A 22202-nucleotide genomic window follows, 5' to 3' on the forward strand; every position below is an offset into this window, starting at 1 on the left:
AAAAGCAAGCAGCCATGAGTTCAAACTAATCACAGTGCTGTATCTACTACTCTTAAAGAATGCAACACAGCCCTGCCTCCATTGATTGAAATTAACTGCCCCACTTGCACAGCAGGCTCCTGCTGATCTTTATCTACAGTGTTATCCTTCCAAACAGAATTTCACAGAATGCTTTAGGGATATTTGGAAATGAAGTCACTATTGCTTTAAAAGCTTATGGCTGTTAAAGGTGTAAACACCTTGCAACTCTGACATTCTTCTTCAAGAAGGGCTGTGCTTTTAGTTTGTAGTTTTTATTTCTGTGATATTTAAATAACAATCAAAATCAGCAAGACTCAAGTCAAATGCAACCAAGTAGCCCCTTGCTTCCTACCACCACGCAAAGACATGATGACAAAATGTTAGGGTTTGGATTGTCTAAAAGGTGTCTTGTAAGAAATCACACACAATTCCCACACACCCTAGCCAAGAAAATAAAAAACACTTTTGCCAGTGAGAACAAACTAATCTTCTAAAAGGATCTGATGCCTCATTTCGTATTTTACAAAGATAGCTTTAATATTAAACTAAACATAATTATCTTTGTGGTCAAGTAAATATTACATTATTACCTTATTCTCAGACTATACATCATCCTAAGGCTGCTGAACTACGTATAATTCACACACAAAAAAGCCTTTAAAAAAATAAGCGTTCATTGTGAAGTTCCCACTATCCATCCAAAGAGGTGGGATGATATCCACTCTGCAAACACATACTTCACATTCATGTACATGCACCAAGGACAAACATTCCTGAACAGGATTTTAAGTCAGTCATTTGTGAGACAAAAAAACTTAACACTGCAGTTAGCTTTTTAAGATGGCCAACAGAAACACAAATCAAAAGCAGCTCCGAGAATCCTCCCCAGTAATGAGAGTTCCAGGATAATTTCAGGCCGGAAAAAACCAAAACAACCTCCTCTACACACTGTAAAAAAAAAAAAAAACCAAACACCCACTTCTTTAACACAGAAAGCATTTACAGGCAGGGTCCTTACTGAACAAAACAAGGGCAAACAAAGCAGAAGAATACCAAGAGAAGCAGGCAGCTGCAACTGCCAAACACTACCACAGCTATGCACACAGGATTACTTGCTACAGCATTGGTCATGACTCAGAAGAACATTCCTGCTTCAAAAGATCATTTAGGTCTCTGCACACTGATCCTGTTGCAGGATCACGTGCAATGAAAAGAGTCACAAGGTACTTTTAGCACCTGTGGGTATCCTTACCACAGCACTCCAGAGACACGACCCTCTCTTGCTGTGGGCTGGTGAGAACTGCAGCTAAAGAGCCCTGTCAGTGAAAAAGAGTGCTGGGGGCAAGGAGCATCCTCCTCACCAAAGCTGTGCTTCCTGTGGACTTGGATGTACCAGAAGCTATTTCCGGTCTGCACAGAAGCACTGAAGACCCAAGCTCCTTTGCCTGAGCACACAAGAGATGCTCTCTACTCCCCACATCAGCCATCCACTTGGCCTCCCCTAACAAGAAAAGTGAAGGCCATGAGCACTGTCTCCTGGGCAGTGGCTAGGGAAGTGCTCATGGCTACAGCTTTGCCACTCAGCCAGCCAAGGGCATGATGAGGCAGGAGATGAGCTGTCCTGCCAGGAAGCAGTGTAGGAGGTGTTCCACTTCCAGGCTGCTCTTCCACTCTGCAGGTCAACTTTCAGACCTGTATTTTATCCCACTGCATGCTGCTTTTAGCACCAGAGTGCAACGGCCAAGGATAAAGGGCAAGACTTCTCAATACAGAAGTAACTCAAGTGCAAATACCAGTAGTAAAACTGGATTAGGCAACCAGCAATGAGTCCAAGCCAGTATTTCTTTTTTTAACAAGGTAAATCTGTCCTCATCCCTTCTTCCTTTTTTGCAATACTGTTATAGACTTTGTAAGTCACACGATCAACTGTTAAGGTATTTTCACTTTTTTAATCCTGGACTTCCTCCACCACCTCAGCACTACTTGGATCAAGAGTCTTAAATGACTGCAGGAAGTCTCTTTCAGCACAAGGCTCATGTATCCAGATTCCAAAAAAACAGTAAAAACAGTATACCTCCAAAACAGAGCAGACTGGAATAATATTCCTTCTTAAACACATGGGTTTTCAGTTTAATGGCATGCTCAAGTCCAAATTCATTAAGTCAGTATGTGGTTTATCCTTCAGCTTTAGCCCACCGCCCCTCCCAGCTTTTATAATGAAATGTGTTGAAAAATGAAGGAAAGCACCACAAAAATCTATATATAAGGAATAAATATCTAACTAATGATCAAAAGGAACCTGCATAAGGGAACTTGTATGTCTTTATAATGCAAGACTCATTCTATGACCTTCCCCTTAAAAAAAAAAAAAAAAAAAGGTTGTATTTGTAGTGGAAACTCTGGAGACTTATCCCAAGTATCTTGGCTCGACTGAGGACATTAATTATACCACCTGAGACCACACAGAGCTACTGCAGGCTTCAGTTACCCAGGTGTGTAACAGGACAGAGCAGTGCCTCCCTGTTTGTCAGTGAGGGTGACAGAACAAGCCATTAGCAATTAAGATGCTGCAGCATGTAAGCAGCTTCAAAAGGAGTACTTTCCCCTTCCCCAGTTACTTGTCTGTTGCACTAAGCTCACCTCCTTGCTCATCTGAAGAGTCTATGGGCTCTTGATTCCTCATATCGCCCTTGGGTGTTTATCCTCCACTTGATGTTACATTAGTGCAATTATTTATAATTACTGTAAATAATTCAAATGCAATTACAGTAACTGTTGATTCCAGTGTATAATATATAGTGAGGGAATACATACAATAAAAATAGCAATTAATCACCAAGAGTTCACGACTAAATTCCCTCATGGTGCTAAAATGAAACTAATTTTCCACACACATCTTCAACTGCCAGATGTTACATTTGCTAAATAACCATAGATCTGCTTCCTTCTTCCTTTGATATTTTCAGCTATGAATGCAACTACACCCTTTTACACCAGTGTCATTTACTGACCATCTTTCTCTCAGGCTGACAGTAATCTGGCTGACTTTCCTCTGAGAGAGAGCTGTTGTCTAACTAAATCCAGTCTGTCTGATTACTTGTGTACCAGCTTGATCATACAGGCAATTAATCCAATATTAAGTAAGCTCAAACACTGTTGGTACTATCACATACTGGATTTGTTTTTGCTGCCTAAACTCAACTCAGTTTTCTTTAAAGTCTTTCTGCCTGCCCTTCCTTTAGTTTGCACGAAACAGAACACCTTTTTCAACTCTGTTATGGATTTTGACTTGTGGATATGCACATGTAGATGCACACACATGGGAGTGGGGGGGTGGTTAGGAAGAGGGTCTGGGGGGAGCAGGGAAAGACTGCCCACATGTAAATGAGAAGACCCACCACCTCTGCCAGACTGGAAGGTCTCAAAAGAGGAAATTATTATACAGGAGTTTAAAAAACAATCTCCCACACCATCTTTGTGCAGAAAACAAAGCAATAGAAAAAACCTCTTTCTCCCCAGACAATGCTGTTAGTTTCTAAAATATGAGTGGGTAGCTGATAGAGGAGTTGGGTTTGCAATCCCTTTGGGGCAGGCTAAAAGCCAAACAGAAGGCAACAGAGCCAGATGTGGCCTGTGGGTTGGCTGCTAGGAATGGCACCCCCTCTCTTCTTTTCCTTTCTAAATTGTTGAGAAAAATCCAAGTTTCGGACGGAAATACTCCTAAACAATGTATTCTCTGTGAAGGAAGAATTGAACTGGACACAAGGACTGTTGAAAGCACTATAAGTATGGCCAAATTATAAATCCTGTATAAAAATTTGCATTCTGCTTTGGACTGACAGCTCTTCTATCAGAAAACACCAAACAGCTCAAAACACCAGGCATCTTGTTCAGAACAGTGGTAGTGAGCCTTGCCAAGCAGCACTTCATATTTCATAAATGCAACATTTTACCTCTTCCCTTCCTAGGCACCTCTGCAAGAAAAGGCAACCATTGCTCTTTCCCACTCAGCTTTATGGGTCAGATTTTTTTGTGGTACATTTCTCAACCAAGTAGGCAAAAGATCCACCTAGCTACTCCCTTCCAGAATTTTTGTGTATCCCAGGAGAAGCTCAGTGATACAGCTGCTTTTCTGCACAGAGACAGCATTTGGCATCTAGATCGGTTTCCTCACTGATCTTTGTGTCCATTCTCGTTTTAGCTTCAGAGTTCTGAGTTTGCCCTCAGCACTGCTCTGGAAGCATTTCCAATAGCACCAGGCTGGAAGCTCCCTATACCTGGAGAAATTACACCTAAATTTAAAAGATCTCTACCAATGTCAACCACCAGTACACTACATGCAAACAGAAACACTTATTGGAAGAAAACGGGCACAGCTGTTGGAGTGAAAAAGAATAATTTTTTTTTTTTTCAACAAGAAATCTTCATCTGGCTTTCATTTGGTTTTGCTGAACTCTGGAAGTTATTCTCCACCTACTCAGTTCTTTTTTTTTTTCTGAGGAGCCAGGGGAAATAAAAAGAAAATAGTAAAAAAAGTATATTTAGCAGATTTACAGATGACAGACTTTCAAGCAAATGGAAACAACAACTGCTTGTGCTGGAGTTTTTGATAATTTAAGTCTATGTGTTTACATTTATCAAGATAATGTTTAAGCTACTTCAGTTGACACATGGAGGTAATCACTATAAACCATTTCTTTATAGAATAAAAGTGGTGTATTCACCCAGATCAGGAAAGAAAACATAATGCACAGTCAACTTCCCTGGATCAAGAGGAAAAAGGGCATATTTTCATTTATTTGACTTTTTTGTTGGTATTATGGAGAGTGGTAATTAAACAGTAGAATATTGTTAAAATTAAAAGCAGCTGCACTTAGGCTTAGCATTTTCCATTCAGTTTACAACACCTACCATTTTTGTTACACCTGACAGTGCATACTGTCTAATTAAACAGGGAGTTGACCAACATCCACAATTTTGATCACTATTTCCAAATATTTCCTATTGTGTACAGTTAAAGGTGAATCTAAATGATCTTTTAAATTAATTTCAAGCCTTCATTCATGTGGCACATATTTTTGGCAGAGAAAAAGGTCAGAATACAAGTGTAATATTATAATCTATTAGCTGGACTTGTGACAGTCTACCACACTGTAAAAGTCAAGTTAAAATCAGGGATCCTCCTTGGCAGGAAAGCCAAGACACCTGTTGGCTGCATCTCCCTAGAAGATGAAACATCTCCAACAAAGGTCTGTCCTTGGTGGTCATGGATCATCAACTTAGATTGGAATTTTGCAAACAAACACACGAGGTGCAGGATTTCAGGTATTAGATGGCTGGGAAGCAGGTTTCCAGGCAAGTACAAGTTAGGGAGATTTCAACTGAGCATTTAATAGCCTACACATCCTTTTCAAAGATTAATTGTGGCAAGGAGTAACAGAGTGAATTAAATCTTGCTTTATGTTTGGAAGAGTTTGACAGTTATTTAATCTTTTGTCGCACCAAAAAAACTTTATGAAGCCAATTAAGTAACTTTCACCTATAATTCTTGATTTAAGAACTCTTTTAAGGTCTAAGTTGTTTTTAAGTTCAAAAACTAAGTAACTCTTTGGTTCAGATGACTCATGACAGGTCTTACTGCTTTTATTTCTGCTGGCTAAGTCAGTTCCTAAACACTGTGTTCCAAATATGACTTGACTAAAACCAAACATTCTGTAATATTAATTTACAATAAATTACTTCTGCAGCCAACCCTGCTGTAAAACTCATTCACCAAGATAGCCACAGAAAGTGAGTCACAAAAGAGACATAAAGAAAATTTAGCTGGGGAGAATATTAACACAAAGCTGTTTATTAATTCAATAATTATCTTGAAGACAAAGATGGAAATGAATAGCTGAAAATATCAAAGCTGGTTACATAAGGTGAGCAAAATATTTAATTTAAGCATGTGAGGTGAAAAAATTTCAAAACATTTATCCTAAAGTCAACAATAAAGTCCTGGCAATTATAACTGTGGATTAACATGGTATGGAAAACTGATCCTATTAATAATGAAATTCAAATAAAGGAAAAATCTTATCATTTTACAAAGACTGCAAGTATCTAAGGCATTAGCTGCCTACTCTCCAATTAGAAGCATATCTCTCTTACTGAGCCAACTCATTCAGGAACTTAGCATGACTTAGCAGCACCATTTATTTTAAGTTACATGCTCCAAGTACCTTTCCAAAACTCTAAAGTTCACAATAAATGCCATCCCCCTTATGCTGCTTTTTGTCCATATGACAGCTATTCTATTCAACATGAATTCTAAGATTTTCACAACTCAACAGAACTTCACCTCAGTGAACATCAGACAAGTCCTCTGTCCTTTCCAGCAAAGATTTCTGCTCACCGTATTTACTCTACTTATAATACACTAGGGAAGTGACTAGGAAAGTTATACCCATTCTTATGTGCACCCACCTCAACCCCCTCCAATCATCCCAGTGCTAAACTTGACCCAAAATGTGTTCTCGGAGGCAGCTAAACCTTAGAAAAGGGTGAAAGATGACTCACAGAACTTCTAACTCATTAGAAAGATGAAGGTCAAAAATCATAATTGTCTCTTAGTAGCTTACTGACCTATTCAATGTTTGCCAACTTGCAACTGGACTAAGAGGCATTTATTTCAGCTACAAACAGCAGCAGAACAGCACAGTGACAAATCAGGGAAAAAGGACTTTGTGCCTTCCTGAGCTGTTCTGGTTTTGTTGGCTTTTTTTTTTTTTTTTTAATTGTAACATTTTCCTTAAACCTTCATCTGGCCTTCTACTTGTGGCTCCTCAATCTACGAGATTAATCAACCAATATAATCAGCACTACATTCTATAGCTCACTTTCCCTGAAATTTACAGCTGCAGCTGCTCTGTGCAGTTATTGACTGAATTTGCAGCAGCAAACCAGCACAGCATTACAGAAAAAGAAATAAGCACTGAATTTCCCTGAATCAAATGCAAGCTGTTGCCATTAGTATCAGACACCCATTTCACTGGGTCCTCACGAACTTCCAAATACATGATTCAGTGTACTTAACATCAGTGTAAAAACGGAACTGAAAACAGCAAGAACTGGTTTGGTTATTTGAGGGGTTCTGTTTTGTATATTACAATTCCCTGAGGTCTCAGCAAAACGAAGATCAAGCAATGGATCAAAGATCAAAATAAAGAGAAGATGGTGCTATTAAGGCACACCAGGAAAACTGACTGATAACAGAAGCAGAATTGGGAAAGGTTTTGGAGAAGCTAATAAGGTAGTAAAGCTTCTAATGAAAAGGAGAAAAATTAGTTCCACAAATAAATAACACAACACAGAGAAATTGGAAACGTTTGAGTGGAAGCAGGTCAGGCAACACATAAAACAAATGAACAAGTGATTTCCATTTTTTAAAAATGAAAATAGAGACTCAAATATCAGAAAACATGAAAAATATTTTCTGCTTCTAGGAATGGGGGGAAGACAGAACCATAATATCAGAGTATCATAAACCCTACAAGGTAAGTGAAAAGCAGTTGTGCTCATTTACAGTTCATCTTGAAAAGAACAGAAAAAACTCAAGTATTCAAGAGCTTATCATTAGTAACTTGTACCTTTTAGACCAGGCTTGGAATTGTGCAGACAATATAATGTTTGCACTGGAAGAGTGAAGCACAAACTTTTATTCCCTAGGCTGCCACACATTTTCTGTAACACTCTACATATGCAAGCACTTCCAGTGAGCTTCACAGGAACAGGTGTTAAGGGATGAGGACTATTCAGCCAGCTTTGTAGTCTGGGGATCATCAGGCTCTCTCATTTCACAAATGTTATTTGAGTAAAGATTCTATTAAATTAGAACTCTTCAGATAGTATGAAGTTCCCTAAAAAGAAAACTTGACTTTCAGAAAGTAATTTTGACTGAGGTTGCTTACAACTCTCTGTTAAACTCTCTGGTTGATAGCAGCTGAGCCAAGTGGGCTCAGTCTCCAAGAATAAGAGGAAAAAACATTCTACCCATGACATTTTTTTCAAGTCAGACAATACAGTGAAAAACAGCAATTGGATCATCTACCCTACTTCCTCTGAGTTAAAGACAGAGTCCTCAGAGGAAGTTTCAGACATTACATCTTATTCACCCTGGTGCTGACCCAGAAAACCATGAAGATATTGGCTGGAGCTAATACAGCGATCTCCAAAATTTAGTAGAACCTAAAACAAAAGGTTTTTTGTTAAGATATAATGAAGACACTGGAGACAGCATTACTTCAGGAGAAAGAAAAATCTGGTAAAATGTTTAAATGAAGTTGTGGGTAGGAAAACAAATGGACAGAGAAACAAAACTCCTCAAACCACAAACATTTAAATAGAATTAAAGATTTTCTAAGATAATGAAGAACAAAACAGCAAAAGATTGGTCAGTTGTATTAGAGAACAGAAAACTAGAAACAAGAAAGAAAAGAATAATCATAGTTTGCAAATGCAGTGAGAACAGACTTTAAAGACAACCCTGCTATGATCCCAAAAATTTACCAAGACACAGTTAACTATGGTTACAGAATAAAAAGCAGAATGGGGGATGGAAAGAGGGTATAGAAATTAAAAACTCGAGGTAGTAAGGCATTGTGCCTAAATAAAGTTCTTGGAAAAAAATACAGAATAGGGTACTACTGGCAAAAGAACAAAGGTGTATAGAGAAACAGTGCTGTTTACTGGACAACAGTGGAGACTGGCAAGCATAGGGTTAAAGAATAAACAAATTAACAACCAGAAAAATAAGATTCTGGTTCAAACCTTAAAATCAGTAAGAACCAGGGAAAGAATTTATTTTAAGAAGCTCTTAAGAAATTCAGAAAAGGCAGACATTACACAGTTTATGAATCCAGTCAACTAGATTGATCCAGTTTCAAACCCTATATTTCTAAAAGATCTCCCTGTTGCTACAGAAATATTCTGGGGAAAAAAAAATAAATAAAAGAGAAGAACCAGTAAGAAAACAAAGCCCCTGAGAAAGCAGTCAGAACAGTGAATTTGTGCCAGAAAATAAGAAACAGCTTGTACCAGAAATGGTTCCTAAACACACAGTGCTGTAAGGGAAGGGCTGACCACCACTGCCGTAAGTGTTTTATATCAAACAGTAGCATAATCTAGCCTCATCTTAAAATATCTATCTATCTATCTCAACAAATGAAGACCACCAATCCCTTGCCAGACTTGTGTCTAATTTCTGCAGTTCATATTGCCACTGACAACTTCATGGGTTATTTCAGTTCCTGCTTTTCACTGCACTGTTGCTTGACACAAAGCCAAAGAAGAGAGGAGCAACTTGAGCCCATCAGCAACATATTTTTGTTGTAATGACTTAGACGGGTCCAAGCTGATGCCTTATGAAATGTTCCTGCTCAGCTCCACAATTCTTCCAGAAAAATGAGAGACCAGCCTTTTGGAAGAATATGTCCTCTTGTCTGAAAAGCCTGGCACAGAGCTGATACTGCCAATGACCTTAAACAACATCTATGATCTTAAACAACTAAAAGTCATGGCAAACACCAGCATTAAACCTACATCACTTTATCCTTTTTCCTCCAACAGCAGCCATCTGCCTCCTCCCTGGTCTCCCAGTTTGCTCTTTCCTTACTTCCCTGAAGTAAAGTACAACCCTACCTGGCCTCCATATCTATCTCACACTATCAAAGCATAGCAGAACTGTGATAGAACATATACCACTCCTCTTCAGAAAAAAAAAAAAAGGCAGTAAAAGAGCTTTGTGTGCAGGTAAAGGAGTCCAGAACTCCTTAGGATGCAGGAAGAGTTGTTTTGTCCCATTAGAGCTACGATGAAAGAGCAGAGCCCACAGGAAAGAGGAAACAAGGGAAAGCTGCTTCCTGTTCCTCTAGCTGACCAACCTCCAGCTGAAAAACTCCTTTCTCCAGAAACAAAACATTTAGCTGAGAACCTTTAAATCCTCTTCCTACCATAAGAACTGAACTGAAAAACAAATATTTTCTTGAAACCATCACCAACTTTTAGCTAGACACTGAACTATCAGAGTTCTGTGAATGAAAGCACGTCCTCCTCTGTTTGGTTTCTTTGTTTGCAAAATCTACCCAAACCTGGTCTTCCCCAGGGCTGCAATGAAGCTCTTACCTGTGGGAAGCCCTTTTCCCCTCAGCCTCTCCCGAATAGCCTGGCTCCTGTCTGGCTGCAGTTTTCTATCTCCATTACAAGACAGCTGATCCATCTGCAAAAAAAAGGCAGTGACAAAGTCAAAAGGTAGAAAGAGCTCATATTAGTATGAAACAAGCAAAGTTTTTATGTAAATGCACAATATTGGTCAGTGTCAAAGTGTTAAGTGCAGAATGGGAGTTCAAACTTTTTAATAAAGAACTGATTCATCAGTGAGAATATCCCCTCAAATTATCCATATTTGAACAGTGTGACCTTTATTTAACTACACATTTGGTCTACCTTTTTAAATTAAGAATAAATTAAGTTCACAACTTAAACACATTCCACCCCTACAGCAAACTGAAGGGACAGCAGCACTCTAAAACCATCCTCCATGATTACAGCAAGACTAGAACTTGCTTAGTTCTACTGAGGAGTTTTCTGCATAACAGGAAGAACTGTCTTGTACTCTCACAGGACTGACTGCACATGCCAAATCACATGCACCCATTTGTGAGCAGCCTCCTCAGCCCCTCAGGCACATTCCTTTCACGTGTCATTCCTTTTACTCCCACTAACTTTTTTTTTTTTTAATCACTACTTCCCTAGGAAAAAACTTTCACATGTACAATCATTCAAAGAAGAGTTTATTTGCTACAACAAAACATTCTCAGTGAGATCTTTCCATGTAGTGGGAGTGTAACCTGGACAGCAGGAGGGAAGGAGAAATCAAGCAGACTTCACAGTTAAAATACAACTCAGTTAACATGCAAGAGCCTGAATCAGCCTGGGGCTATATTGCCCTTTACAAAGCATATTCACATGGCAAATGAAAACATTCTAATGGGACCTCTCAGCTGTGCTTCAAATGACCAGTTACAGAGATAAGACCCCTGGAGCCTTTGATGAGGCCCATCAAGATTAGAGCATGCCAACCTTGAAATAATAAATTGCACTCTGACTCTGAAAAAAACAAAATTTATAAATTTTTCTTGTTAATTTACAAAATTCCAACATACATACAGAGCACTGAACATTAAAACCAGCAGGGCTGGCTGGCTAAGGTGCACAAAAACCTAGCAGCACAGCTTGCTGACATTGCTCTGTTAACTCTTGGTTCTATTCAGCTAGTTTTTTTTTCTTGTCTTCTTGCAAAGCCAATGCAGTGACATGTTCAGAGTTTAAAAGCTCACTGGCAGAGGAAATGAGCAAAGCTTCAGCACTGGACAACTGCTAGTCCCACTCCTTCATTAACAACAGGGACAGGAGCCTGGGAGCACACCTGCTGGATTCAGGTCTGCACTGGATTTCAGGACAAGTACTTGGGAGCACTGTGACTGTCTTGGGCAGGCTGGTTGAGATCAGCCTGCCACACTAACCCCAGACTCCCTGGAAGTCTGCTGACAAGAACAAGAGGAGGGAAAGCAGAAAACTTGCTAACCTGAAATGGCCATCAACAGCTTGGAGAATAATGACTCACTTTCCAGAGTGGCTGCTTCTATAGATTGCGGCCTGATGTAAAATTTGGATCTTTATTTTAACAGCACCACTAATGAAGGCCCTGTAGCCTTTTATTTCACTGAACCACAGACTAGTTCCACTTGGCAACTACACAAGACTTCAGACACTACAGTGAGGAGCACTGGACTGACAGACATACCTCACACTAGACAATGCTTTGTGGAGCTCAGGCTCAGCACTATTTCTGGAGGTCTGACATCATCAGCTGCTGTCAAATATTAGACAAAAGCAGGGACCTCTCGCTTTCTGCAAGCATTTCCAAACCAGATATATGAAGAAACTACCTAACAATTAGATAATACCCTTTTTATTAAAAAAAAAAAAAGGGAAGCCATCAGTAAATAACATTTTTCATGCAATTTCAGTGCTCTCTCTCTAGACAGCAATGTTTAATTTACATGGACCTGCTGCAGAGACTCCAGAGAAAGGACACAAAGTTGATTAGAGGGGTGGAGCACCTCTCCTACAAGGAAAGGCTGAGAGAATTGGGGTTCAGGCTAGAGAAGAAAAGGCTTGGGGTGACCTAACCATGACCTTCCAGTACCTGAAAGGACCCTACAGGAAAGATGGAAAAGGAGTATTTACAAGGGCATGTCGTGAGAGAGCAAAGGAAAATGGCTTCAAACTCAGAGTAGATTTAGACTGGCCATTAGGAAGAAGTTCTTTACTGTGAGGGTGGTGAGGCACTGGCACAGGTTGCCCAGAGAAGTTGTGAATGCCCTTTTCCTGGAAGTGTTCAAAGCCAGGCTGGATGGAGCTCTGAGCAATGTGGTTTTGCAAAAGGTATCCCTGACCATGGCAGGGAGGTTGCATCTAGCTCTAGGTCTCTTTTAACCCAAACCATTCTATGATTCTGTGACAATTTATGGTCTTCCTTGATTTACTTAAAGTTATTTAACTATTCTGAAGTTATGCTGTAATGGTTTAGGTGAAGAGAGAAGTTGCCCATCAGGAATAGTTACTTTGCAAGATGAGCTCATGTAATTTCTTTCACTTCTAAAAACAGTTTGGTCATTATTAGACAATAAAATCCTCCACAATTCTCATATTCAAGAGCTGAGCAGAAGTGCAAGAGAATTGGCACACTGCCTGATGAGTCCTTCTTTCTGTTAATAAGCAACTCTCCAAAAGTCAAGCATAACTTCAAGTTAAAGTAAACTCACAGCAATCATTTCTGAAGCATTTCAAGTAGCAACAAGTCTGAGCCTTGCCCTACAGTTCATCACCTTGTTCTCCTGTTTCTCCCTACTTTTTTTTTCAATGAAGACAGTTCATGAAATGAGCTCCTCAGAAACTCATGAATGCATGTTCCAGGAGGAACTGTCAAGTGCACAAACTGCTACATGGGGACAGAAGCTGTGAGTGTTTCATCACTCACCCTTGTCAAAATTGCAACATACCAAAACAAGAGGAAGAAAGACTGCAGAGTGACTCTGAATTAGCTCTTTTGCTCTCTTCCTGCTCACCTCTATTGTTTCCTCAAATGCTGACACAGACTTACCCCAGACAGGCTTCCCAGAACCAGTCTGACCAACTGCTTCACATAAGAGAAAGAAGGGGCACAGTTGCTGTTCCTGATGTGGGCACTGCAGGCATCCAGAACAGTCCGTACAGACACACGGGCATAAATGACATCCTCACACATGCCCAGGAGGATGCTGTTCAGGTGGTCTCCAAGCTTGATGGGCTAGTGACAAACAAGAACAGGGGAGACAGGAGAATCAATTTTAACAGTGACTTGGGGAACACTCAGAAACAAAAGACACTCAACAACGCACATTAACTATGCATGAGGCTTGCTGCCTACATTATCTGAGTGCCAGTTTGAAACTCACCATCCAGGAGGTGAAAAAACAGTGGCTGTAGAACAGGAGAGAGGCATTCAGCCTCTGGATTCAGCCCCTACTCTACAATGACCTGGTATGAACAAGCTGCCTGGTCTGCAAGGTCAGGACACCAAAGACTTTCTCAAACATTTAATGAATAAGTGAAAATAAAGCAAAAGGGAAAAGGTTCAGAGGAAGTTTTAATCCTTAATTTTGATCATTCTGCCGCTCACAAATATAAAATTCAAACCTCATCACAATAATTTTGTACAATCCTCTGTGCTCATTTTCTGTGGTTCCTCACCTCACCAATATTTTGCAGCAGATGTGTTAGCATTCCCAAATTCCAGTGATATCACCAAACAGTATCAACAAAAAAGGAAGGAATAAAACAACCAAGCCCCCGGTTAACGAAGCAGAGCTTCATAACTGCAGGACAACACCCTGCAACACACAATCAAAAAAAAAAAATCAATCTAGATGTCTTTCTGCTCTCCCTGTTCAGTGAATACAGCACACTGAACTGGAATATCCCTCCCCAGGGTATGCAGCAGTCAGTGATAACACTTGCTCTCAGGTGCCACAGGCACTTGGGACCTGAGCTTTCTGATCTGCAGCTCTCCCAAAGTGGGTGGTTACCCACAAAGCACAAACACTGTCAAGCTTTTTGCATCACAGAGTGCTTCAAACAATTGCAATCTTTCAATCTTCCCTGTGTGAGCACTCTTAAGGTGAACCATAAAAAAGGCATTCTGGACCACCCCGATTTAATTAATGTAGGCTTTTCCCATCTATCTGTTTATCACTACTAACTAATAATAAAAATCATGTATGTGAACAAGATATGAATCTCCTGTTCAGCCACACTCCCAGCAGAGAAGCAGCTCATTAACCAACACAGGCAGACAAATACAGAAAACATTAAAAAAAGGGGAAAATCTGCACATGCAAATTAACACACAAAAGTAATGCCATACACAAGATTGTCCTTTTGCCAACACTAACTCCACAGGACACAGGATCCACATGACAACGTCCCAAAGGCAAATTTCTTCCAGGCTTACCCTCACCACATTGTCTTTGGGAAAATACTCTTTTATTAGCAGGTAGAGCATGCCTTCCCACTACATTACTGAGAAACTGGTGCCACACTCTTGACACCAAAGAAAGAAACAAAGAAAACAGGGACTGAAATTTATGCCTACATTCTTCTCAACACCTACCTTCTTTAAGTCACCTACTTTAAGGCACTCTCCTCCTACTGTTGAATACTGCTCCTTTCATCTCTTACAAGACAGGAGAGCAAAGAAAGAAAAGCCCTAGTGTCTAAAAAACTCTTAAGGATTTTGGGACAGGCACAGTAGGCATTATGAACAGGTAGCCCTAAATAGTCAGACCGTCTATGGTTTTTACCTCACTTAGCAACATTCAGGCAGCTACTTCCAAATAAGTACAACTGAGATCCCAACAACCATTCTGTTAAAGAAAATATTAGGAACTGAACACCTAAAATGCTGAAGTCTTCCAAAATTTTCTTCCTTAGACTTATATACAACATCTACTACTACGAACAAACCTAAACCTGAACAACAAATTGCTCCACCCACAGCTGCAAGTCCATCATTAAATGCTTTTTCAGAAGCATTTCACCTTATTTTCAGTATTCTTGATATTTACTTCTTAAAGTTTAACTGGGGGCAGGGAAGGAGCACTGAGGAAGATAATGAATCACATTTATCTTCAGTCAGTTTTGGCAGGACAGTCTAAGAGTTCTGCTGGGTGTGTAAAATAACCACATTGAGCAATAACACGCAGCTCTAAGCAGTCTGCAACTGTGTCTGCACTGACTGACAAATCAATACCAGGAGTCTACTCCCTGTTCCAAACAATTCATACCCTTTCTTGGCCATTGTGAAAGGTAAGTATCTATATGTGCCAAATCCAGACTCACAGCATCTACAGCAGTGTGGAAAACAAGTTTATTACGTGTAAAACAACATTTTACACGTAATAAACATTTAACAACATTGTTACTTCAACATTTATTTTTATATAAGCCTAAGCCAAAACAAATTATTTTCTCCTTTGTCAGCAGCTTAAACCACTGTCTTTCAGCCTGTGGCATTACAGGATAGACCAGCCTAGGTGTATCTTCATAGAAACTAACACAGACGTGCTATCAGCACCCTCTCCCTGCAAGCCAACACCACACCTCACAAGAAAAAGCTCCAAACTTCTGTACTGGGCAGTGACTGGAACAGACTGCCCAGGGAAGCTGTGGAGTCTCCCTCACTGAACCATCTGGATGGAATCCTGTGCCATGTCCTCTGGGATGACCCTGCTTGGGCAGGGAGGTTGGACCCATTGTGGTTCTTTCCAACCTGATCCACTCCGTAAAATCCTGGGAAAGGCATCTTACTTCTCAGTGTCTCAGTATGAAACCCTGCCATGCAAACTCAAATGCAGAGCCAGTCAAACAACATCAAGTCTGAAGTTGCAATATTAAAGAAAACCAAATCTAAACTTACCTGACTTTGAGGAACTTCATGGTCAGCTCCCCAGAAGAGTGCCATACCAAGAGAATAGATATGGACCTGCCACAAGACACAAGATATCTGTCAACTCATTGAACAAGACTGGAAATGCAAAGCAGACTTCTTAAAGAAGAGCAACCAACTTAACATCATTTTGCTTAGAATTACATTTCTAGTATTTGAGCTCAGCTGTCTTTCACATCCCACCTCCCCTTTGCCTGAGGTTCAGAGGAGCAAATCCCAGTGCTATAAAACATACAGCATCCAACCAGTGCCCCATCTCTCTGCTCAGTTTTAAGCTTTCATCTCACACTGAAGCCAGAAACTCATGTAATCCATACAATCAGCCTAGTGTGGGGTAAAGACTGCATGGCTGCGTCCAAGGATCCTTAAAACTTGTGTCTGAAGGCAAGGCAGACCTTAGCTTGACTCAAGCAGGGGGCTATCCTAATGAGATCACAAAGACTGAGATCAGAGGAAAAAGAAGGAATGCACAAAAGAATATAAACTTTGAAAGCAGTACCTTAATCTATAACTGATATTTGAAGGTATAAATACATTAACCATTACACATATAATTAACAGTTAATAGATCTTCACTATAATACACCCATCAGTACAGGGAATAAAACCTTTAAATACTGCAGAATTAAGAGCACACCTACAGAGCCAGCACGTGCTTGACTGTCGAAACAAAACAGGGAATGTAGAAAGAAAGCACAGTTTTTCTAAACTGTCTAAGTAATACACACTAGTCATGGCTCTTTATACCATGTTATTAGTAATATTTATGGTACTTAAAGCAACAAATATATTGAATAATTCTGAAGGCAATGAACAATTACAATGACAGCAATAAATTAAAAGCTCACATAAGTCAGCCTCTTCACCACCTAAAAGCAAAACATCTTACTTTAATTCTAGATATATAAATTGACAAAAATCTGAACAAATTAAGACAGTAGTCAAAAAAATACATCAAGAGTTCTAAGTCAATACCACTGCCCTATCCAATCAGAAACATCCTTTTTCAAATACTGAGAAAACTGCTCACTATCTGGTTTATTATTCATTCCTCTTTCAACTGAATAACTACAAAGTCTTCCTTACACACGAAGATATACCACTGCTACACAGAAAAGGGTGAATATGCTTTCAGGGCAATAATGAATGCAAAGAAAAACCTTTTCAGAAAAAGCCAACAAAACACAAAAGACACAAAAGCAATCCAGAAAAAGCCCCAACTAAACAAAAACGGGAAGTTTTTTAGCCCCAACTAAACAAAAGTTGGGAAGTTCCCCAACTCTTTCAGTCCCCCAATAATGCAAGAACAGCAATTTAAAAGACTATTATAAAACTAGTTAAACCTAACTGGAGACACTGTCATAGTCCTAAGCCTGTCAGTGCTCAAGAAAAATTAGGACAACAGTCAGATACATTTCTGGGTTACCCTCTTTGGAATCTGGAGTTGGACTTGATGATCCTTGAGGATCCCTTTCAATTCAGGGTATTCCACCCTTCTACAATTCTGAGCTTCAAAATACCCAAATATATTTCCAAAAATGAGATGTGCAATCAGTCCTCTTAACTTAAACTTGCTACTCTACTAATCCATCTGAAAACAGCTTTCAAAATAAAAGCATGTACTCAAAAATTCTAATTAATGTTTGTACTATACTTAAAATATGTTCCACAATAAATAGATCAACATGAAATTAGTTTCCCAAATCAATCTCCATTCTAATTTTGAATGGTTTGGTAACTCTATTTCCAATAAGATTGCAGTTACCTCAGACATACTTTGGATTCAAATTGACTGTGTCTTGGAATAAAAGGGGTATTCATTTACTGACTGCAATTTATTTTTAGTGTTTCTCCTTGAATACACTGTTAATTCGTATTAGCAAGAACAATCATAACTGAAAAGACAAAGGTAACCCTGTCACTGTCTGACACAAGGCCTTAAAAAGCAAGGTGCTTTTCTTCTGCCTTCAGCAGCTTTTAATAGAACAGTCAAAAAGGAAAACGCCAACGACTTCCAGAAAATTAATTCAGCTAGTTGTGACAGAAGAAAAAAAAGTTTAAACATGTCAAAAGTCACCACAGTCAGCAAAGCAAAAGATCTGATGCTGTGATCTAAGAAACAAAGTCAACATATTCCTTACAAAGAACCAATGTACAACTGATACAGAGTTTAACAGGAATGCAAAGGGAAGCAGTCAAGAAAAGAGGGGTGCACATATAAGCTATTTATAACCCTTACCAACTTCAACTAATAAAGGCATAAAAGGACACTAGTTTTTATACAAAGCTATGTTTCAGGGAGCTTCCTTCTTCCACACCAGCAGCTAAGTGGATCACCTGTCCAGCAAGCAAGGTTATGCCGACACCAGGGCAGAAATTCCCACAGCCCAAATGAACAAGGATTAATCAGCACAGCACATGTACAGAGGGCCAGCATTTGGTCATGGCCTATTGACATGCTCTGTGCTGGCATTTACAGGCCACAGAGGACCCTCTGAGTGCTTCCTTCCTAAAGATTAAGAAACATCACAGCATGGCTTTTCATAGGAACAGTCCTCCATTTATTTCAAAAAGAGAAAAAGTAGCATATTGAATGCTGGCAGAGAACAAAGAATGCAATCAGGTCACAAGCTTGTCACTTCAGAAAGATTTTTTTTCTGCCATTTTTAAAGGCCAGTTTTGTACATTAACTTCAGAGTTGGCACTACGGGTAACGTTATAGTCTTCAAAAGTGTGTCCCTCTTGAAAGCAAACAAACAATTCCAAGAGTATGACTACAGGATTTGGCAGCTGCATCCTACATAACTGAACCTGAGTCTCCATTGAGTGTTATTTTTACTTCTTCATTAACTTTCAGCCTAGGTTTCTAATTGTTTATAGTTCTGCCATAGACAAAACTGTAAACATATTTTATTATGCCATTAATTTTGACAATATGCAGGGCAAGAAGGATGCCTAAATGGCTTGGGAGTAACTGTGGATTTTCAGTAGGTTTTCAGTGATACAGTCCTGAAGAAAACTGACTATATACAAAAAGCTGCTAAAACTAAATATTCAACACAGAAACACATGTTTTAATAGTCCTTGTGCACACAACAGCAATTGATGCCAATACCACTTTCCTCTGAAGTAAGAGCTGTTTCTTCCTGGAGGAACACTGCCAAGTGTCATAATTGTTCCCAGATTACAACACTGTCTGTGGCTAGCTTCCCTCTAAGGATTATTGATCCAGGGAAGCCAAGGAGATAGAAATAGCTCAGCTTCCTTTACACTCCCACTGCTAAATATCTTTGGCTAAGCCAAGGGAATGGTTTTCTGAGGAAAGTGTTACCATACACAACAAATTCTTGTCAAGAGGACAGCTGAGAAAATAATCATTCTGACTGTACCTGTCAGTGACCTGGAGGAGACCACATATACAAACCTCACCTGTCTGAACATTTACTCTTGTGAGAGATTTAAAAAGGAGAAGTTAAAAAGAAATTCTGTGCAGCCCAAGTATGTATGTGGCCAGGGCTTGTACAGACTCTTCCTCACAACTGCATACAACTATAATCACTATTCCACTTTAACCAGAAAAAACAAAGTAGGAGGATCCCTCTCCCATCTCAGGAAAGAAATTACATGAATCACAAACCATGGGGAGACAAAAAGGACAGTTTAAAGCTATTTTGTGAAGGGATCAACAACAAAACACCAGAGCTGTCTGCCAAGGAAGAGGCACTGTACCTTTTCAACATCTGACAGGGATGACAGCGAGTGGTTCTGCAGAAGCTCCGGTGCTGTGAACGCTCGCAGGTCTTGTTGGGACACATTCTCATCAGTGAATGACACACTGCCAGATGGAAGCAACAGGAGAGACCATGGAGAAATGATGAATCCCAGAGCAGTAGGATCAGCTGTAATTGAAAAGGGAAAGAAAAACAAAAACCACCCTGAAAATGAAGCAATGTTCTTTGATGCCCTTGCTGGATGTTAGTTTATTATCAGCCTACATACTATTAGTGGAATAGATTCATGCTTCCTTTTCCACCTGTGGTGTTTCATAACCACGAAAGCAACCTCAATTTTAATCACACTGGAGAGTAACACCTATCTTTTATGACTATTCTTCGCTATTATTCACAGCAGCAAGCTCAGGAAGAGCCTGCTAAAATACTCACAATCCCCTGTCCTGAAGTTTTTTCATTTATGTTACAGTTGACATATAAAATGTTCCCTTTCTGCAGTGCACATATCATTAAGGCTAACTCCTACAACAAGAATTCCATTCCAAACTCCATTTCTACAATGGAATTTGCTCCTATCCTAACACAGCACTACTGCAGCAGCAATGCTTGGAGGAGAGTAGACAAAGTTAGTGGGGAAGGAAAATACTCATTAGAGTGGCTAATAGAAGGGGATAAAATAAAAGTTTTGGGGCACAGAAGTCATTTTTAGTCTAAAGTGAAAAAATATTACAAATACCCGAACATTTCAAAACAAGCACTGAAACTGCAGAACCAAGAGTAACCAAGATATGCAATTTGCCAGCTAAGTTTTTGATACCTGATGATACTGCTGTCAAACTAACTAAAAAAAACCCCAAACAAACAAACAAAAAAAACCCCAAAAACAAAATAAAATAAGGCCATTTTCTTAAGTCAAAATATTTTACATAAATCAACTCAGTTTCACTGGAGGAGGCATGTGGTTTCACTAAGTAAAACTAAAAGTTAACTTTTATTTTTTCATAGGCAGAAAGGCAATAGCTCTGCCTTCTGCTACACAATATATCAAAGACCTGAAGAAACACATTTGAATGATTTGTCCTCTTCCCTTGACATAGTAAGCAAAACCAGCAGAACAATAATTTCCTCCATTAGCACCACCACTAACATTTTCCATTCTCCACCTCAGGATATTCCTACAGTGCTGGTTCCTAGACTGATGAACTATCTTGTAACCTAGATTATTTCTAATCTCCTAGGAAATGTATTAAATTACTGCTTGCAGGTATCAGGTGTAAAAGGATCTCCCAAGTAAGTCCTTCAATTTTCTAACCCCATTCCTCTGAAACAAACAGAACAAGTAGTGGTTGCTGTTGTGGCAGCAAGTTCAGATGTTAAAAATAGGAAAACAAAGATGGACAGTTACATATATTATATGTAACAAGAAAATGCCACATTATATAGCAAAGCTTGCAAAAACATTTTCAGGAAGACGACCTTACTTGGCCTTTGACTTCCAAAAATTATCCTGTGGGTAACTATTGGATTCTGCACCACTTCTGTGTGTATTCACCACTGATATAAAAACCCAAAACAATCAACATCTTGTAATTTTTTAAGAGTTCACCTTATGAGTCCCAACTCAGGAACCTTAAGAAATGTAGAGGCTTTAATCTTAATTTAACATTTTATATAACAAATACTTGAAATACATAAAAACTCTTCATATTCTGAAACATACTAAGACAAAAAATTGATTTAGTTTTGAAAATTAACCCTCCCAAATTAGTCTGAAGTCTTCCCAATATTAATATCAACAAACTTTAGAGCATTTGTCCCCTATAGAGTCTGAATTTATTGATCCACCTCCACTCAAGAATCTTCATGACCTGAAGCAATGTAAAATTAATGTGATAAATAGGAAGTTTAGGAAAGGACTGATTTTGCCAGGCTCAATTTACTGACATTTTCTCAGCTTCCTCCTTCAGTAGCTTATAATTTATGCAGCAGATCATAGTGCCTACACCACAACTCCAGGGAACCTCATCTATTGTTATGAAGGATGAGGATAAAACAATTAATTCTCCAGTTTCTTCCTTAAGGCATGCATCATATACCAAAATAACTATCTCAAAGCTCCAACCAGGTAGCTGTAACTAAGGAAATACTTTTCAGTAACACTACTCTAATGTGTTTGCACCTTGGATAAAAAAATAGCAAAGATGCAATTCATCAAGCAGCCAGCAACTGTAGGAAAACAAAAGAAACTATTTTCCAGTGATAATATTCATGCCATCTTCTGTTTAGGCTTTCAGAATCATTTACAAGAGCAGTAAGGGTAACATACTCCTGAAAATACTGAGGAAAATGGCCCAAAAAAA

The 22202-nt window shown here is 39.2% G+C and overlaps 1 protein-coding gene across 5 annotated transcripts in view; it reads right to left on the bottom strand.

Annotated features, from left to right (window-relative positions):
- The window catches only part of PTPN13 (protein tyrosine phosphatase non-receptor type 13), a 112059-nt gene that overhangs the window by 59062 nt on the left and 30795 nt on the right, over positions 1-22202 (bottom strand). For all 5 annotated transcript variants that reach the window (XM_059844008.1, XM_059844007.1, XM_059844006.1 and 2 more), the window contains exons 3-6: positions 19841-20010; positions 16082-16147; positions 13229-13414; positions 10186-10279 (exon numbers count right to left, since the gene is read on the bottom strand). In XM_059844008.1, coding sequence (XP_059699991.1) covers positions 10186-10279; positions 13229-13414; positions 16082-16147; positions 19841-20010 — 516 coding nt within the window. The remainder of the gene's footprint in view (positions 1-10185; positions 10280-13228; positions 13415-16081; positions 16148-19840; positions 20011-22202) is intronic.

This window comes from Haemorhous mexicanus, chromosome 4 (genome assembly GCF_027477595.1).
Source record: "Haemorhous mexicanus isolate bHaeMex1 chromosome 4, bHaeMex1.pri, whole genome shotgun sequence".
Classification (NCBI taxonomy): Eukaryota; Metazoa; Chordata; class Aves; order Passeriformes; family Fringillidae; genus Haemorhous; species Haemorhous mexicanus.